The 15054-nt window shown below is 39.2% G+C and overlaps 1 protein-coding gene across 1 annotated transcript in view; it reads right to left on the bottom strand.

The window, feature by feature from the left end:
* The window catches only part of LOC131478741 (contactin-associated protein-like 5), a 172243-nt gene that overhangs the window by 24603 nt on the left and 132586 nt on the right, over positions 1–15054 (bottom strand). The window contains exons 9-11 of the mRNA XM_058659314.1: positions 13784–13963; positions 5848–5975; positions 5521–5691 (exon numbers count right to left, since the gene is read on the bottom strand). Coding sequence (XP_058515297.1) covers positions 5521–5691; positions 5848–5975; positions 13784–13963 — 479 coding nt within the window. The remainder of the gene's footprint in view (positions 1–5520; positions 5692–5847; positions 5976–13783; positions 13964–15054) is intronic.

Genomic DNA, 15054 nt, shown 5'->3' with positions numbered 1-15054 from the left:
TGCTCTTGATCATTGTACTTCTGGTTAGCAGAGTCTTCTGCTTGGGGCAGGTTTCTAACTGTGTCACCCACAGGGCTACAATGCGATTTTACTTATTGCAGTTGGTACACAACTTTTCTTGAAGCCACTTGTACCACAACCTCCAGCAAGTTCCAGGTCTGGGTTCTTATGTCAGATTTCCACTGTGGTCTCCACAGCCCCAGCTCTTGGCTCACCACTCACCATCTCCTGTGATACCGTGCTGAGGCTGCACCATTGTCTCTGCAAGCTTTCTCCCACTTCTGGTTGGAGCAGGTCCCAGGATTAGAGAGACACCAGGTGTCCTATATAATTAGGTTGTTGGTGGCGCTGATCTTGCTGGAACCTGTTGGATGTTAGATCTGGGTGCCACATGGACCTATTTTGACACGTACAATGCCACAGTCAGTAATATTTTCCTGCGGGACCAGTGCAGTCTCGGACGTCAGCAAGTTCTCGCGAGATCAGCACATGGGCAGTTCACTGTTGTCCCCTGCAGTCCCAAAGCTATTGCCACAGTGCCCAAAATGGCTCCGGCAGTACAACCACTAAGGTTCTTGATTTGCTGGTAGTCAGATCCGAGGGCTATCCCAGACCTGCCCTGAGTGTAACCTGTAGAATGCCATGTCATTGCAGTTCACCCAGACAGAAATGAGCTCACTCCCAGCTCAGCGCATGCTCAGTCCTCTCCCTCGCCCTTTCCTCCTTACGCAAAATGGCGCCCAATTCAGCTCTAGGGGGCTGACTGGACTGTGAAATCCACTCTGTTCTCGCACTGTCCGTCTGAGATCTGCTGCTCTGTCTCTGCTCCTGGTCAAATCAAACAGACCAGCAGAATGGACATTTCTTTGTCTGAGTTCACCCCCCGAGCTCCCAGTGAAAATCCCTTCCCACCTGGTTGCTGGTGGAGTTCCAGCTGCTGTGGAGTTCAGATCGCCGTGCTGGAATATCAGTCTCTGCAACACCACACCATTGTGTCCGCTGCTTTCCTGTGTCTGTCAGTCTCCAGGTACCCCTCTGCTGTTGTTCTGTCCTTTCCTATTTCCTGAAATATGTCCTCTCTGCTTCATCCTGATTAAATGTTTTTCCATCTGTATAAACGTGTCCTTACCCTATTCCGCCATCTTGATTCTCAAGATTAAGTCTTAATCATTTAGAGAATATGATAATGACATATTCTGCATTTGCTCAGAAACAGTATTAGGAACTATACTTCAAGATAATAGTTTTCATATACTGAAAAACAATATTTACTTATTAGTTTCATATATTTTCCAAAATTTTTTAGAAATTATATATTTCAATCCTGACAGTCACTTCAGAAAATAGCAACTGATTGCTCATGACTGTCACCCTCTTTCTGATAGGATCCAAAATCTACTTTGGAAAATGACCTGCTACTTAATTCCTCATTGAACTTTAGAAAAAGTTGGCCCCATTGCCAAGCATATGATATGAACCCTGATATGAACCCATCTGCCAATTTTTACTTTCCTTATTAAAATCACTGGTTGGCATGGGCCCCAGTGCATTTTACATTAAGGGTTAACATAGAAAGAGGCACCTATAGCATTTTCACAGGTGGGGCTGGCTTTGGACTGCAGTGTCAGAGTAGAAAGTGAAAACATTACATGAGTAATAACACTATTCAGCTGTGTGCCCAACCAGCCCTATGTCATCAGGATATGGCCACACATCCTACAATCAACACATTCCTATTGTCTTACTTGCCAGTTCAGGTCAAATTAGTAGTGGTCAGATATATCTGATTGGAGACTGCCCTCATAGTCCCTTTGTCCACACAGCCCCTTTCTCTTTTGGGTATCCATCTGAGTCAAAGTCACTGAGACTTTGGCATATGGTGGTTCTTTATAAACCACAGACTAATGCCAAAATGTCACAATTTGAATGTCACCCCTCCAAATGACATAGAAGGAAGTGGAATGAAAATTTTGGAAACATGCTATTCATTGTACAAAAATTTGGATAAATCCACTTGGGGAGCTGCTGCTTACACAGTTATAGGGAACACACTTTGATGGTAGGAGTAATATCTGTTCTGAGCCATGACATTTATTAAAGGGCCATTTCTTCTACAAGGAATTGGCCTGCAGAGATTTCTTGCTATGAATGATTTAGGGCACCAATATCATCTGCCCAAAATGCAAAATGTGAATGCAATTATATTTCTGAAAAGTATGAAATACAAGATTTTCCTCCAGTTTGGACTTGCTTACTTTCAAATGACAGCAACAAAAAAACAGGGACACATAAAATCTGGTTAAAGATTGTTATTCATTTGGAAAGTCAAGTTCACCAATTTCTTGATGAAGGATACTCCAAATGATAGCATCTATGGATTATAGATTATTTTTAAATACCAACTTACATTAAAAGCATTTTGTTTTGCAAAAAACCAAAGGGCGAAACACAGTATGACAAAGTATAAACATTGACATTACATTGTTATGTAATTAACAGTAAATCATCACTGATTACCTTGTGGTGACACATCGTGACATTTGCTCATACTTCAATGAATCAAAAATTTATACGATCTATTTTTTATCAGGTTTACATTGAGTCTATTACGCCCATATTTTGAAATGCCTGGCACTGAATTCCACAGTTTCAGGTCCTGGGAAATTTAAGTATAAGTGGTCTAATTTCACACCAAAGTTGCAAGAGCTTCTTCTCATTAATTGTCTTGCATCCTGGAGTAACAGAAGGTGTAAGTATCTACATAGAAGACCCCCTTCCTTGTATGTATTGTGCTGTTACTTCAAAAGAACCCCATTGCTAAGTACTGATTGCTGGTGACTTACACAAACGTCTCTACCACCTCTTCATGGAATAGGTTTTGTCTCCTTTGCTGGAGCTCTCAGGTTCCCAATATTTGCTGCTCAGAGCCTGCACTCAAGGTTGTTTGATGCACGGTTATTACTGTGAAATACAACACAGAAACCATCCCTTTATACCCAGAGAGACAGGGCATCTAACAGCAAACCTAAATCTTCAGGGTCATAGAGGCCAAAGTATTGAATACAGTCCATTCTGAATACAACATTAAGTGGGCAACACTGATTGTAGAGAACCTAAAAACAGTAGCATAAGTAACTAAACTTTTTATATTTCCATCTCCACCATACATCATTAATTCTTTAGCAATGCCAGGGATAAGGTATTCCTCCACCAAAAAACAATCTATCTATCTATCTTACATATCTATATCTATATTTATCTATCTATATCTATATATATTTGGTATTTAAACAGATCAATATATATAGTTGATGTTTAAATAGATATAAATATATATTATATAAATATATAGCTGGTGTTTAAACAGATGCATGAGTTATTGTTAATTTTTGCTTATAGTTTAAAAACTTTTCAATCATAGTTTATTGTTTATCATTTAATAATTATATTTGGGATGAACATTAGCACAGAAATCTCTAGATTTGTTTCTGAAAGAACAAGAATAAGTACTCAGTTTCTGATTTTTGCTTGTCACCATTTCTGCGCTATCGTATCTACTGTCAAAGGAACGAATGCAGAAGACAGAAATGGTGCACCAAGAGAGCTCTAGCAATTTTAATCTCTTAGCGATGTCTAGATTTTTACCTATTAGATGAAATTTATGGTGAGCTTTGCTTTAAAAATATATTTCTTTTGGTTGCAGGTTTGGAAGTTTTTAGAACTAATGAGGAAGGAGTACTTAGGCAGTTTATCATTTGGGGAATTTACTTAAAATGAAATTGACTTAAAATATTTACCAAGTATCTCTTTACATTTGGAATCCTTATTTGCATGAACATGGTTTCACCTAGAAAAAAAATGTTCTACTTTAAAGTGAATTGACAGCATTCTTTGATCATTGAAAGGAAAGACAGAAGGAGAAATTAAGACAGTACTCTGTATTCTCATGGGAACATGAACATGCATAGAGAATTGACTGATGCATTCATAGATAAATCTGAATAAGTGAGATTTCAGAAACAGACATTTTCATGTTATCACTGCAAAATAAATCTACATAGGATTTTCCCACTTTTCATAAAAAATATTGGAATTGATCTAATAACAACAAATCTATATACTTTACCTTTTGTACTTCTATATGTACATACAAATATATGTACATAGATGTATATATACAAATATATGTATATAAATATAAGTGTGTATATGTGTTTGCATCGCACATAAAATATTCATTAATATTTCATTTTGTCATCTCTTCATTTTATTTTATAATTGTTGTTGCATAGAACTGCTGTGTAAGGGGAGGGTGTTAAAAAATTGTACACTCGGGCTCGGCAGTGTGGCCTAGTGGCTAAGGTCCTCGCCTTGATCCCATATGGCCGCTGGTTCTAATCCCGGCAGCTCCACTTCCTCTCTATCTCTCCTCCTCTCAGTATATCTGACTTTGTAATAAAAATAAAAATAAATCTTTAAAAAAATTGTACACTCATATCAAATGCAACTGATACAGCTCTGCAGAAAAAGCATCAGACCTCTTACTGGGTCATCACACTCTCCTTGTGGAAGGAGTAGAATCAGAGAAATTACCTTTGAAGTAAAGGTGCAGTGAAGCGATAAACCCCAAAAGTGACAGAAATATATTTGTATCTTCTTTCTATGTGAAGTGTAATGAGAATGGCCCTGGGGTGCAGAAGCCTAAAGTCACAGATAAGGAGTACTTGTCCTTTAGAAAGTAGAAACTGTAATAGGAATTCTTGGGCATTTTTTGGATGCATACAGAGTAAATTGTAAATGCTTCGCTGGCCATGGTAGAATACTGGCTAAATGTGCAGCAGGAGTGAGTTGGGCTCACCCTGATGAAATGTTTACAGCAATCCACAGGTGCTGCCTGGACCCTATCTCCACCTGAACTAACACATACTCAATGCTGCAGGTCATAGGCAGCTGGCCAACGCGCCCTGGGAACATGCATGTTCCAGAGCATGCACAGAGCAAGAAGTCTGCGCAACCTCGTTTCCAGGCCCTTGGCGAGGGGTATATAAAAACCCAGTCTCTTACACACTGGGCAGCTGTTCCCTCCTTGAGGATACTGTGTCAGGTAGAAGTGTTCCATCAGGTTCTTCCTAGACTAATAAATTTTGCGGGGACTTATTGTAGCTGGACTGCACTATTATCAAAATATAGGGGGAATCCTGTGGGGAAGGGAGTGTGCAAGGGGAAATCCTTGAACCCAAAGAACAGCTTCATGAAAAATTTAAAACATTAAAACTTTTAATCAATTATTTTTTTCAAAACTCTCTCTCTCCATCTCTTTCTTTTTCTCTCTCCTTTCTGACTACCCTGAAACCTAACAGTAAAACCAGAGATGAACATGAGATGACCACTGCAAATCTGATCAAGCTCCAGTGAAAGTAATTTGACAGTACATCAATTCACTAGTGGCTAGTGGAAAAGATAGGAATTAAACATGTTCTGATGACTAGTGATGTTAGATTTGCAAATAAGAGAACTTACAGCTCATTTCAAGTCTTATAAAGTCTTTCAAGCCAAGATTTTCCAGGAAAACTCCAGATAAAGCCGTGGTTTTAAAGAAGAAGAAAATGTCGGCACTGAATTCCGGATGGATGGAAGGGAAGTGGAGGTAAGAGGCTTCTGTGTCAAATGTGACCGCATTCCACAAGTGTCCTGCAAATGAGAAAACCCTTCAGCATCGGTCATCATTTTCCGTGGGGTGTGGATGCTTGGAGATAATGGAATGTTTCAAGACTAGGGCACACGGGAGAAGAACCATTTTGTGCTCAAGTAATGCAGAAAAAAGCGTATTTTTCAGGTTATACTCACGAACTCCATAGCAACGCAAGGGACCAATTCTCCAAGCAGCTTCTAAGTTTGATCTGTTGGTATGAGTGATAACTATTTGAGTAACAGGCAACTGCTCTTTGAAGGAAAGCAAACCAGTATAATTCATCCTGCAAGATATAAATTTACACACACACACACACACACAAAGAAAGGACAAAATGTGGGGGATCCAAGGAATATCTGAAAATGTCCCTGATTTTGGGGAAAAAAAAGATTCTGCTGTTTGCAACAGGGCAACCACTAGATAAGGGGAACAGAAGGCCTTTCATGGCTCACCAATGTGTGCAAAAATCCGGAATGCCAGTTATAAAATCTGTGGTTGGCTTCCAAACACACATGCATTTTGCACCTTCCTCAATGTGCTTGCAAAGTGCACTTTACAATGATTGTTACAGCTCATTGTGACTAGTAGCATCTCTCCTGCTGGATGCAATGCTAACAAGGCATTAAACATCTTTCCTTCTGTTCAAGAGATTGGTTAGCCATCAGTGTGTTGGTTCAATGCGCTAATCTTTGAAGTGCAAGTACCAGCATCCCCTATGGGTACTGGTTCCTAGTTTGCATTCTATCTACTCCACTTGTATCCCAGCTCCTTGCCTTTGACCTGGGAAAGCAGTGAAGGATGGTCCAAGGCACAGAGACCTGCTCCCACATGGGAGATCCAGAAGAAACACCTAGCTGCTTTCATCAGTTCAGCTCAGCTCTGTCCATTGCAGCCATTTGGGGAGTGAACTAGAGGATGGAAAATCTTTGTCTCTGTCCCTCACTCTTTCTGGTAATCTGCCTCACCTATGAAAATAAAAACAACAAAAAGGGGGTCATGGACTATCTTGTAGATAACGTTAAATAGCCATCAGAAGTCCTACTTGAAGATCACTTCAATTTGGAAATGGAGATATCTTTCCATATTCATCTCTAATTGCAAATAAAAGGAGGATGTAAAATGAAATCATTAAATATACCATGACAATAGAATACTAGACTATCTACCATTTCCTATAACTATAATGTCATGATACACTTAAATAGTAGCATGTTGGACTTGTGACTATTACTCAAGGATTATGCTACTTAAATGATGAGAGAACAGAATTGGGGCTAGTGGATGGGAGAATTCCTGTGTGTATCATGAATAATGTTGTTGATGATAATAATAATAATAATGCAGACTATGCCAAGGTTGCATTTCAAACACCTGTTCATGAATTTTCAGGCACCTTTATTTGCTTCTTATTACCTTTTATCTGTAGATTAAAAGCAAGACATTATAGTGAGAGTGGGGTGTGTGGTTTTTCATTGCTTCATTCATGTCCAAAAGCTTGACTTGGATAAATTTAAAATGCTCCTGCATCCAAAAAATGATGTTTTTGAAAAGATTTTTTTGTCATTTTAAAAGCAGGCTTTTTCAAGAAAAAGAAGAGATAGATATGTTCTTTCATCTACCCTTCAATCCCTAAATAACCCAAATAGCCACAATGCCCAGAGCTGAGCCTGTCCCCAAAGCTGGAAGCCAGGAGTTTCTTCTTGGTTCTCCATGTGAGAAGTTTATATTTTAAATTTATTTTACACATACTTTTCTGTCTTTTGCCATCTTTCTTTCTCTATCATTTTATTTATTGCATAGAATAAGAAACAAATTTCAAGGGCGATGAGACATTAGAGAGTTTCTAATTCTGATCTGCATTCATTTTCTGCTCTCTTATTCATCTGTTCACTCACGTTCCTTTGATGTCAGTTGACACTCAAACTCAGACGCACGACTTTCCTGTACTCATTGTTTTGTCCCAGTTCACCTTTCATGTGGGTACTTCCTTGTGATCTCCACATTTGTACTGCTGAGACTACAAACCCTGCCATCTTGATTTCTTCCCTTCTTCCTTACCTCCTCCATTATTCTTGATGAATCACTTCCACTACTTTAGCATCATCTTCCCTACCTCAGTTCTAACTGGAGGCAGTCCAGTCTCTTTCTAGGTCTTGGGGATGGATTCCAAAACTCGCTTGCTGCTTCCTTCTCTCAATTCTCTGACTCCTCTCAGACCCACATTCTCAAACTGTGAATTGTTATTCATATTGTATTGCTTAAAAACTTTTAAGCAGTCTGTCTCTTATAGGTGAAGTCCAGGTTCCAATATACTTGACAGAACAGAACAGACAACATAATAATATTTAAAATTGCCATTATTTTTTATATAAAGAAATAATATTATTCCTATGTCAAATGCACTGCTAGTGTTTGGGGCTACTATTCCAAGAATGTAGCGAGAGTAACAACCACAACTTTGGGCATGAGTATAGCAGGTGCTTCTTTCTTCACTGACCATAGCTGTGTTATGTTAAAGGTTCATGCACTACCTCACTGAGTCCTGAGAACCACTCTATGATCATGCAGTGACAATGACTTCAAAGACAGGAAACTGCGGTTTTGAGGGGTTTTGAGCCATCCTAGGATGGAGCATTTGCAAATGGAGAGAACAGAGTTTAATCCAGAATGAGTTGCCAAAACATTCACTTATGAAACCACCATATTCTGTGCTTTCAATACTGAAAACAAAGTGAAATTTGTTGTTTCTCATCTTTAACTTACATCTTCCCATTGTGCTGAACTGATAATTCCAAACACACATCCTTCAGCTGCCCTTGGTCACTCTCAGGCTGACTGTCCACATTCTATTCACACAGGTTTGCTCCACACAACTAAAGTGCAATTGGTTAGGATTTAGTTTCCTAATTTACAGTCACCTTCCAACATTGCATTCCCCAAGATTCACTTGGGTCATCTTGGCAGGGTGTCTGGGAGTCGATGCCATCTTCATTGTCAAGCTACATGATTACTCATTTGTTTCATTTCTGCTCAATACACATAGTAATTTTTTATACGTAATTGCCCCAACGTTGAGAGAAATGGGGCCTCAATCATCCAGAATTTGTGGATTGAATGACAATTGATTACTCTGAAATGCTATTATTTCTGTACTATTATTTATTTCAACACTGGTCTAGCTTCCAATAACCAGTATTGTCTCTCTCAGTTTACTGAAGTGACTGAAAAAGCAAAAAAAATTAAGGCATGCTGGATACACAACTTATTGCTAACTCTGCCAGTATTCTTGAGAAAAATATTGCCCCATTTAAACAAAGCAAGAACCTGAAGCTCAGAGAGCTCAAACAATTCAGTTTCTTTAGTTAGTAAATGATAATCCTAGTATCTGAGCATCCTATTATATAAAATGTTACTTAGAAATTCATTAACTTGGGCCCAGCAGCATGGCCTAGCTGCTAAAGTCCTCGCCTTGAAAACCCCGGGATCCCATATGGGCGCCAGTTCTAATCCCAGCAGCTCCACTTCCCATCCAGCTCCCTGCTTGTGGCCTGGGAAAGCAGTCGAGGACAGCCCAATGCATTGGGACCCTACACCCACGTGGGAGACCTGGAAGAGGTTCCTGGTTCCTGGCTTCGGATTGGCACGCACCGGCCATTGTGGCTCACTTGGGAGTGAATCATGAGACAGAAGATCTTCCTCTCTGTGTATCTGACTTTGTAATAAAATAAATAAATCTTTAAAATAAAAAAGAAATTCATTAACTTTTGCATCCAGAAAATGGTGGTGCTGCCAGCTGAAATAGGCACAAGGTGGGTGTGTTCTAAATGTATCATATGTGTTAGCTCATGACATTTTCGCATAACCCTTACAAGCGAGAGATGTTCAGGAGGTGGGATCATTTTCTTTTCTTCTACAAGATAAAAAAATCTACTCTTTCAGCACAATCCAGACAAGGATATTCATTTTCCCAGATAGGATGGCCAACCCTGAGATTGGGGGAGACCCTGAAGAGGACCCCAGCATTCCACTCTGCAATCATATTGAGATGAAGGTGCCACTATGATATACATGAAAAGAAGTAGTTGTGTTTTCCTGTGTAACTGTGTTCTGAATTCAGGGAGTTGTTAGCAATCCTGAGCAGTGACAGGTTTCCCCTCCCCCCCACATGGTGTGAATATCAAATTTCAGACTGACACTCAGTGTTCTCTGTGAAGTCCTTTCAGCAATTTGACCTCTTCTCTCAAAAGCAAATATGCAGCACCTGAACTTCTAGGCTACGGTTATATTCAATAACGACAATTGAAAATAGGAACTCATTGTTAACCTAGTGGCTAAAATACTGCTTTGAACACCTCAGGTATAATACTAGAATGCCTGATTTCATATCCAGATCACCTGTATACTAAGACATTCTGCTAACGCACACCGTAGAAGATACCAAGAGGATGGCTCATATTGCGTCACTGCCTCCCACAAAAGCGACCCAAGCAAAAATGGAGAAATTTCAAGTTGTCTCTCTGTCTCGTTCTCTGTCTGTGTCTCTGTCTCTTTCTTTTTCTGTATTTTTTTGAACAAATAAAGTAAACAGTAAAAAAAAGTATGTAAGATAAACTCTTCTGTAAAAAAAAAGATCGAAAAATTTAAAAAGGATAAATTATATTAAAAAATTCCTTAACACATTGCTCTAATCATGAAAACCACTTAAAAATCAAGCATTCAATATAAAGAAATTATTCCATAAGTATGGTCATAAAAGTTATGAAATGCTGTGCTATTAAAATTGACAAGGCACATCCATTTACTGTTTACGTAAGAATGCCAATGAAAAATTCTAAGATACATTTTGCTTTAAAAATAGAATTGCAGAAGAAGATATCTAGTTTTGCCTCAAATTTAGTTATAACTTAAATGAAAAATTGTCAATATTTGTGGAGATACCTTAAAACTCAACTACTGTTTCTCAGAGCAAATTTTTTTTATGTAAAGTAAAGTTTACAAGGATTAAAAATGGCAATCCGGCAGGAGATTCTGCTTTTGAATTTTAAAACTACTGAGATATTTTGATTCTTTTAAAATAAAGATAATATATGTTTTTATTTTAAAAAGAATCCTATTTTTAAAAGAAAAAAAATCACTTTGATTTATGTAAAATTTTGCAGACCAAACCTGACAACACTAATGAAACTACAAAAAAAACTAAAACGGCAATAATTTCATCCTACTTATTTGGATCTAAGTGAAAGCTAATCTTACCTGTGTGATCCATGAACTTCCTGGCAGGCAATATATTAAAACAGATTCCCATGACTGGATGTTTTTTGTAGTGAATTAGTCACCACTTGGAATGCTATGTATTGAAGCACATGAATTCTAGCCCTGGTTACACTCTCAGCTCCAGCTAGAAAAAAGGCTGTGAGTGTTGGCTTAAGCAGTTGGTCTCACACCATCGATGTGATGACCTGGATACAGCTCTTGGCACCTGATTTTATCCCAGCTCAGTCATTGCTTTTGTTAGCATTATGGGGAGTGAACTAGCAGAGGTGAGGTGTCCATTGGTCTGTGTTTCTCTCTCTGCATCTCTGCCTTTTGAACAATCAAAAGAAGTAGGGATCAAAATTGCATGACCTTTTTAAGTGAAGTTGTATTTGTGTATGCCAATAGTTCAAGTCAAATGTTGCATAAAACACACAAATGCAAAATATTAACCTTGGTACTGACTTTAAGTTCTATATCCAATACAATGTTTGTAATTGCTTAAAAATGAATTCACAAAATTTCTCTGTTTGTGGAACTTGAAAGATAACTAATTACAACTTCAGTATACATCTATTTCTTATAGGTATACAATGAGCATTTCTTAAGTATAATTTGCTTTCTAGAATGCATCGATCAAAAACTATTCATAATCATAATATTGCTGAATGAATGATAAATGATAGCATCATCAAATAAAATGAGCAAAAAATCTTATTACTATCCGATACAAAACACCAACTCCGTAACCCCATCTAGTTCTACAGATTAATGATTTCGATTTTGAAATTAAACATGCATTTATAAGTGTGAGTGTGCTATTCTTTCATTCATGTTCTCTTTTAATGTGTGATGCCTTTCTATGCTACTAAAACACATGAAAAATATGCTATCTTTACAAATCTTGAAGTAGCTATTGGGTGTCATAATTGAGATAGAGTGTGGGGCACTGGTATTCCAGAGTAGAGTGACAAAGTGAAGCTCTGGCATCACTTTTGATTCCAGATTCTTTTGAATGGCCATCCTGTAAAGCTGTAGGTGATGACTCAGCTTATTGTGTCTCTGTGACCCACATGGGAAACACAGTGCAATTCCTGAAAATCCTATATCAAGCTACTGCAGCATGTATAGCATACAGGGAAATTCAATGGCTAAACGGTATACAATAACAACAAAAAAATGTATTGACAAGGTGGAGAGGATGAGAAAAAAGAAAATCACACCATCGGTCCATCCATCTATTCATCTGTCCATTAATTTATTTATCCATTCATTGAGCAGTGAGTGCACAGATTCTTACGTAGCAAGGTTTTGAACCTGGTTATATTGCAGAGTCTATCTATTAAATCAGCGAATGAGCAGAAACTCACACAGACCATTCTTCACCTCTGTCTGTGCAGGTTAAAGTTATAACCAAATTCAATAAGCTATAGAAGAAATCACGAATGGATTCACAAGAGATACAACTCACCCATTAGTGATCACACAGCATTAGTTTTCTGGAAGGCATCCAGCCTTGGTGTGCCATAAGGTGATTTTCCTTTCCTTTAGGACTCAGGATTTGAGCCCCAGCTTAGACACCACTAAAGTGAGGAACCATCAATCCACACAGCCTACAGGACTTCAAGTTACATAGGTTGATTTCTGTCTAAATCAAAGGCAGTCTGAGGCACCAAAAAATTAGATTGAATGAAAAAGCTGAGAAGCCCTAAACTCCCGGGATGTATCAAGCATTATCTCAGAAAGTCTCTTAAGAAGGAAATAAATGATGTATTTGAAAATCAAAATCCTGGGACCTCTACTGCTTTCCAAGGTCACAAGCAGGAAGCTTAATGGGAAGCGGGGCAGCTGGGACCAAAAAGGGTGCCCATATGGGATCCAGGCACATGCAGGGTGATGACTTTAGCCAATAGGCTCTTTCACCCAGCCTAAATAAAATAAATCTTTTTAGAAAGTTAAAGGGCTGTGTGCTCAGAGGGTATCAAATGTATGAAAGTTTCATAGGACAAAAAGGCTGGAATCACAGGATAGAAATACTAGTGGACAGCACCAAAGAAGACACAAGTGAACCTGTGCTGAGGGTAGCAGGTATTTTCCTGTTGACACAACATTTAACAGCCCCACAGGGGCCCATTCCCAGAACTTATAGTTGCCAAACTTTCATGATTCCTGTTCGTCAAAATTTCCTGAATTTTCTGGATGTTTGGCACCCACATAGAAGACTGATATTGAGCTATACGTTTCTGGCTTCACAATAGCCTACAATGACTGTCACAGGTGTTGCGGGGTGTTGAAAAAGAAGAGGGGAGACACATCACCCTCTCTTTTCTTCCTCCCTACAGTCCTGCCTCTTTCCCTCCTTTCCTCCCTTTCACCCTCCCTCCTTCTCTTTTCAAATGTATATATACTTTCTAAATACATGCAATTTAAAAGGAAGAGAACAATCGCAGGTGACTAGAACATCAGTGAGAGAGCTGGGGAAATGTCTGTATAATTACTCCTGGCTGTGTCTGCCACCGCTTTGCTCCACATCTGTGTTCTCCCTGTGATAGACACACTCTTTGGATTGCAGAGGTCACGGCTCCATTCTATTCCTTTTGAGTATGAGTTCGGCCAACACAGAGATTGTGATGTGACCACATACCTTTGGTTGCATCCTTCATCACAGCACATAAAACACTAGAATTGACCACTTTCAGTGCTAAAAGTCATCATTACCAAGAAAGGGCCTTCACTCATATGAATTTCTCATCTACAATTTTCTCTCTTTGGGGGAAGTTTTATGGATCACTGCATGTGCTATGAAGACAAGTAAAGACAGCTCACAGTTCCTCTTACCATTCATTCTTGTGCACATCACAGTTGCAAAAGTGTGGAACATACAGGAAACCTTTGTCCAGGCCACATTCACACTGCTGGGAGGCAGGTGGGGAACCTCCCCAGAATGGAAACTTCTCCTTGGACCGCCCGATCCACCAGATGTATGGTGCTCCATCTGGAAGACAAGATACTTCACAGGTCAAGGGGAAACTGAAAAAAGACATATTTATGAATACATGCTAGTGCATATCAGCAGTGTTTTCATCAGAGCTATTTTCAATAGAGATTCTTCAAAAAGTTATTAATAATGGAACCTAAAGACACAATCATTTAAATGCAAAAACATTTTTAATTTCACACATATTTTAGTGATTTTTTGAAGTCTCCTGTAGGAGGATTTAAAAACTGTTTTGCACCAGAATAAACCTATATTCTGGTTTAATTTCCCACAAACTTCTTGTTCTAAGTTTTATTTGTTTATTGTTTGAAACTCAAAGAGAAGAAGAAGCGATCACAAGCACAATTCCTATGCACTGCTTCACGTTTCGACTTTCCTCAGCAACTGGGGCTGGGCAGGCTGAAGGGAGGACCTAGCAGTGAATCCAGTTTCTAATACATCCAGGAAGCTGGCATCAGGAGCAGAGCGGGATCTTGAAGCCAGGCACTCAGATGTGACCGACACCTGATAAGTAGTCAGTTTGCACCAAAGAAGAAAAAGAAAGAAAAGAAAGAGAAGAAAGGAGGAGAGAAGAGAAGAAAAAGGAAGGAAGGAAGAAAAGAAAGAAAGGACGGAAGAAAGAAAGAAAGAAAGAAAGAAAGAAAGAAAGAAAGAAAGAAAGAAAGAAAGAAAGAAAGAAAGAAAGGAAGGAAGGAAGGAAGGAAGGAAGGAAGGAAGGAAGGAAGGAAGGAAGGAAGGAAGGAAGAAGAAAGAAAGAAAGAAAGAAAGAAAGAAAGAAAGAAAGAAAGAAAGAAAGAGAGGAAGGAAGGAAGGAAGGAAGGAAGGAAGGAAGGAAGGAAGGAAGGAGGGAAGGAAGGAAGGGAGGAAGGAAGGAAGGAAGGAAGGAAGGAAGGAGGGAGGGAGGGAGGGAGGGAGGGAAGGAAGGAAGGAAGGAGGGAGGGAGGGAGGGAGGGAAGGAAGGAAGGAGGGAGGGAGGGAGGGAGGGAAAGAAGGAGGAAGGAAGGAAGGAAGGAAGGAGGGAGGGAAGGAAGGAAGGAAGGAAGGAAGGAAGGAAGGAAGGAGGGAAGGAAGGAAGGAAGGAAGGAAGGAGGGAAGGAAGGAAGGAGGGAAG

Source organism: Ochotona princeps, chromosome Y (genome assembly GCF_030435755.1).
Source record: "Ochotona princeps isolate mOchPri1 chromosome Y, mOchPri1.hap1, whole genome shotgun sequence".
NCBI classification, from domain to species: Eukaryota; Metazoa; Chordata; class Mammalia; order Lagomorpha; family Ochotonidae; genus Ochotona; species Ochotona princeps.
This window is presented reverse-complemented; position numbering and strand designations above follow the sequence as displayed.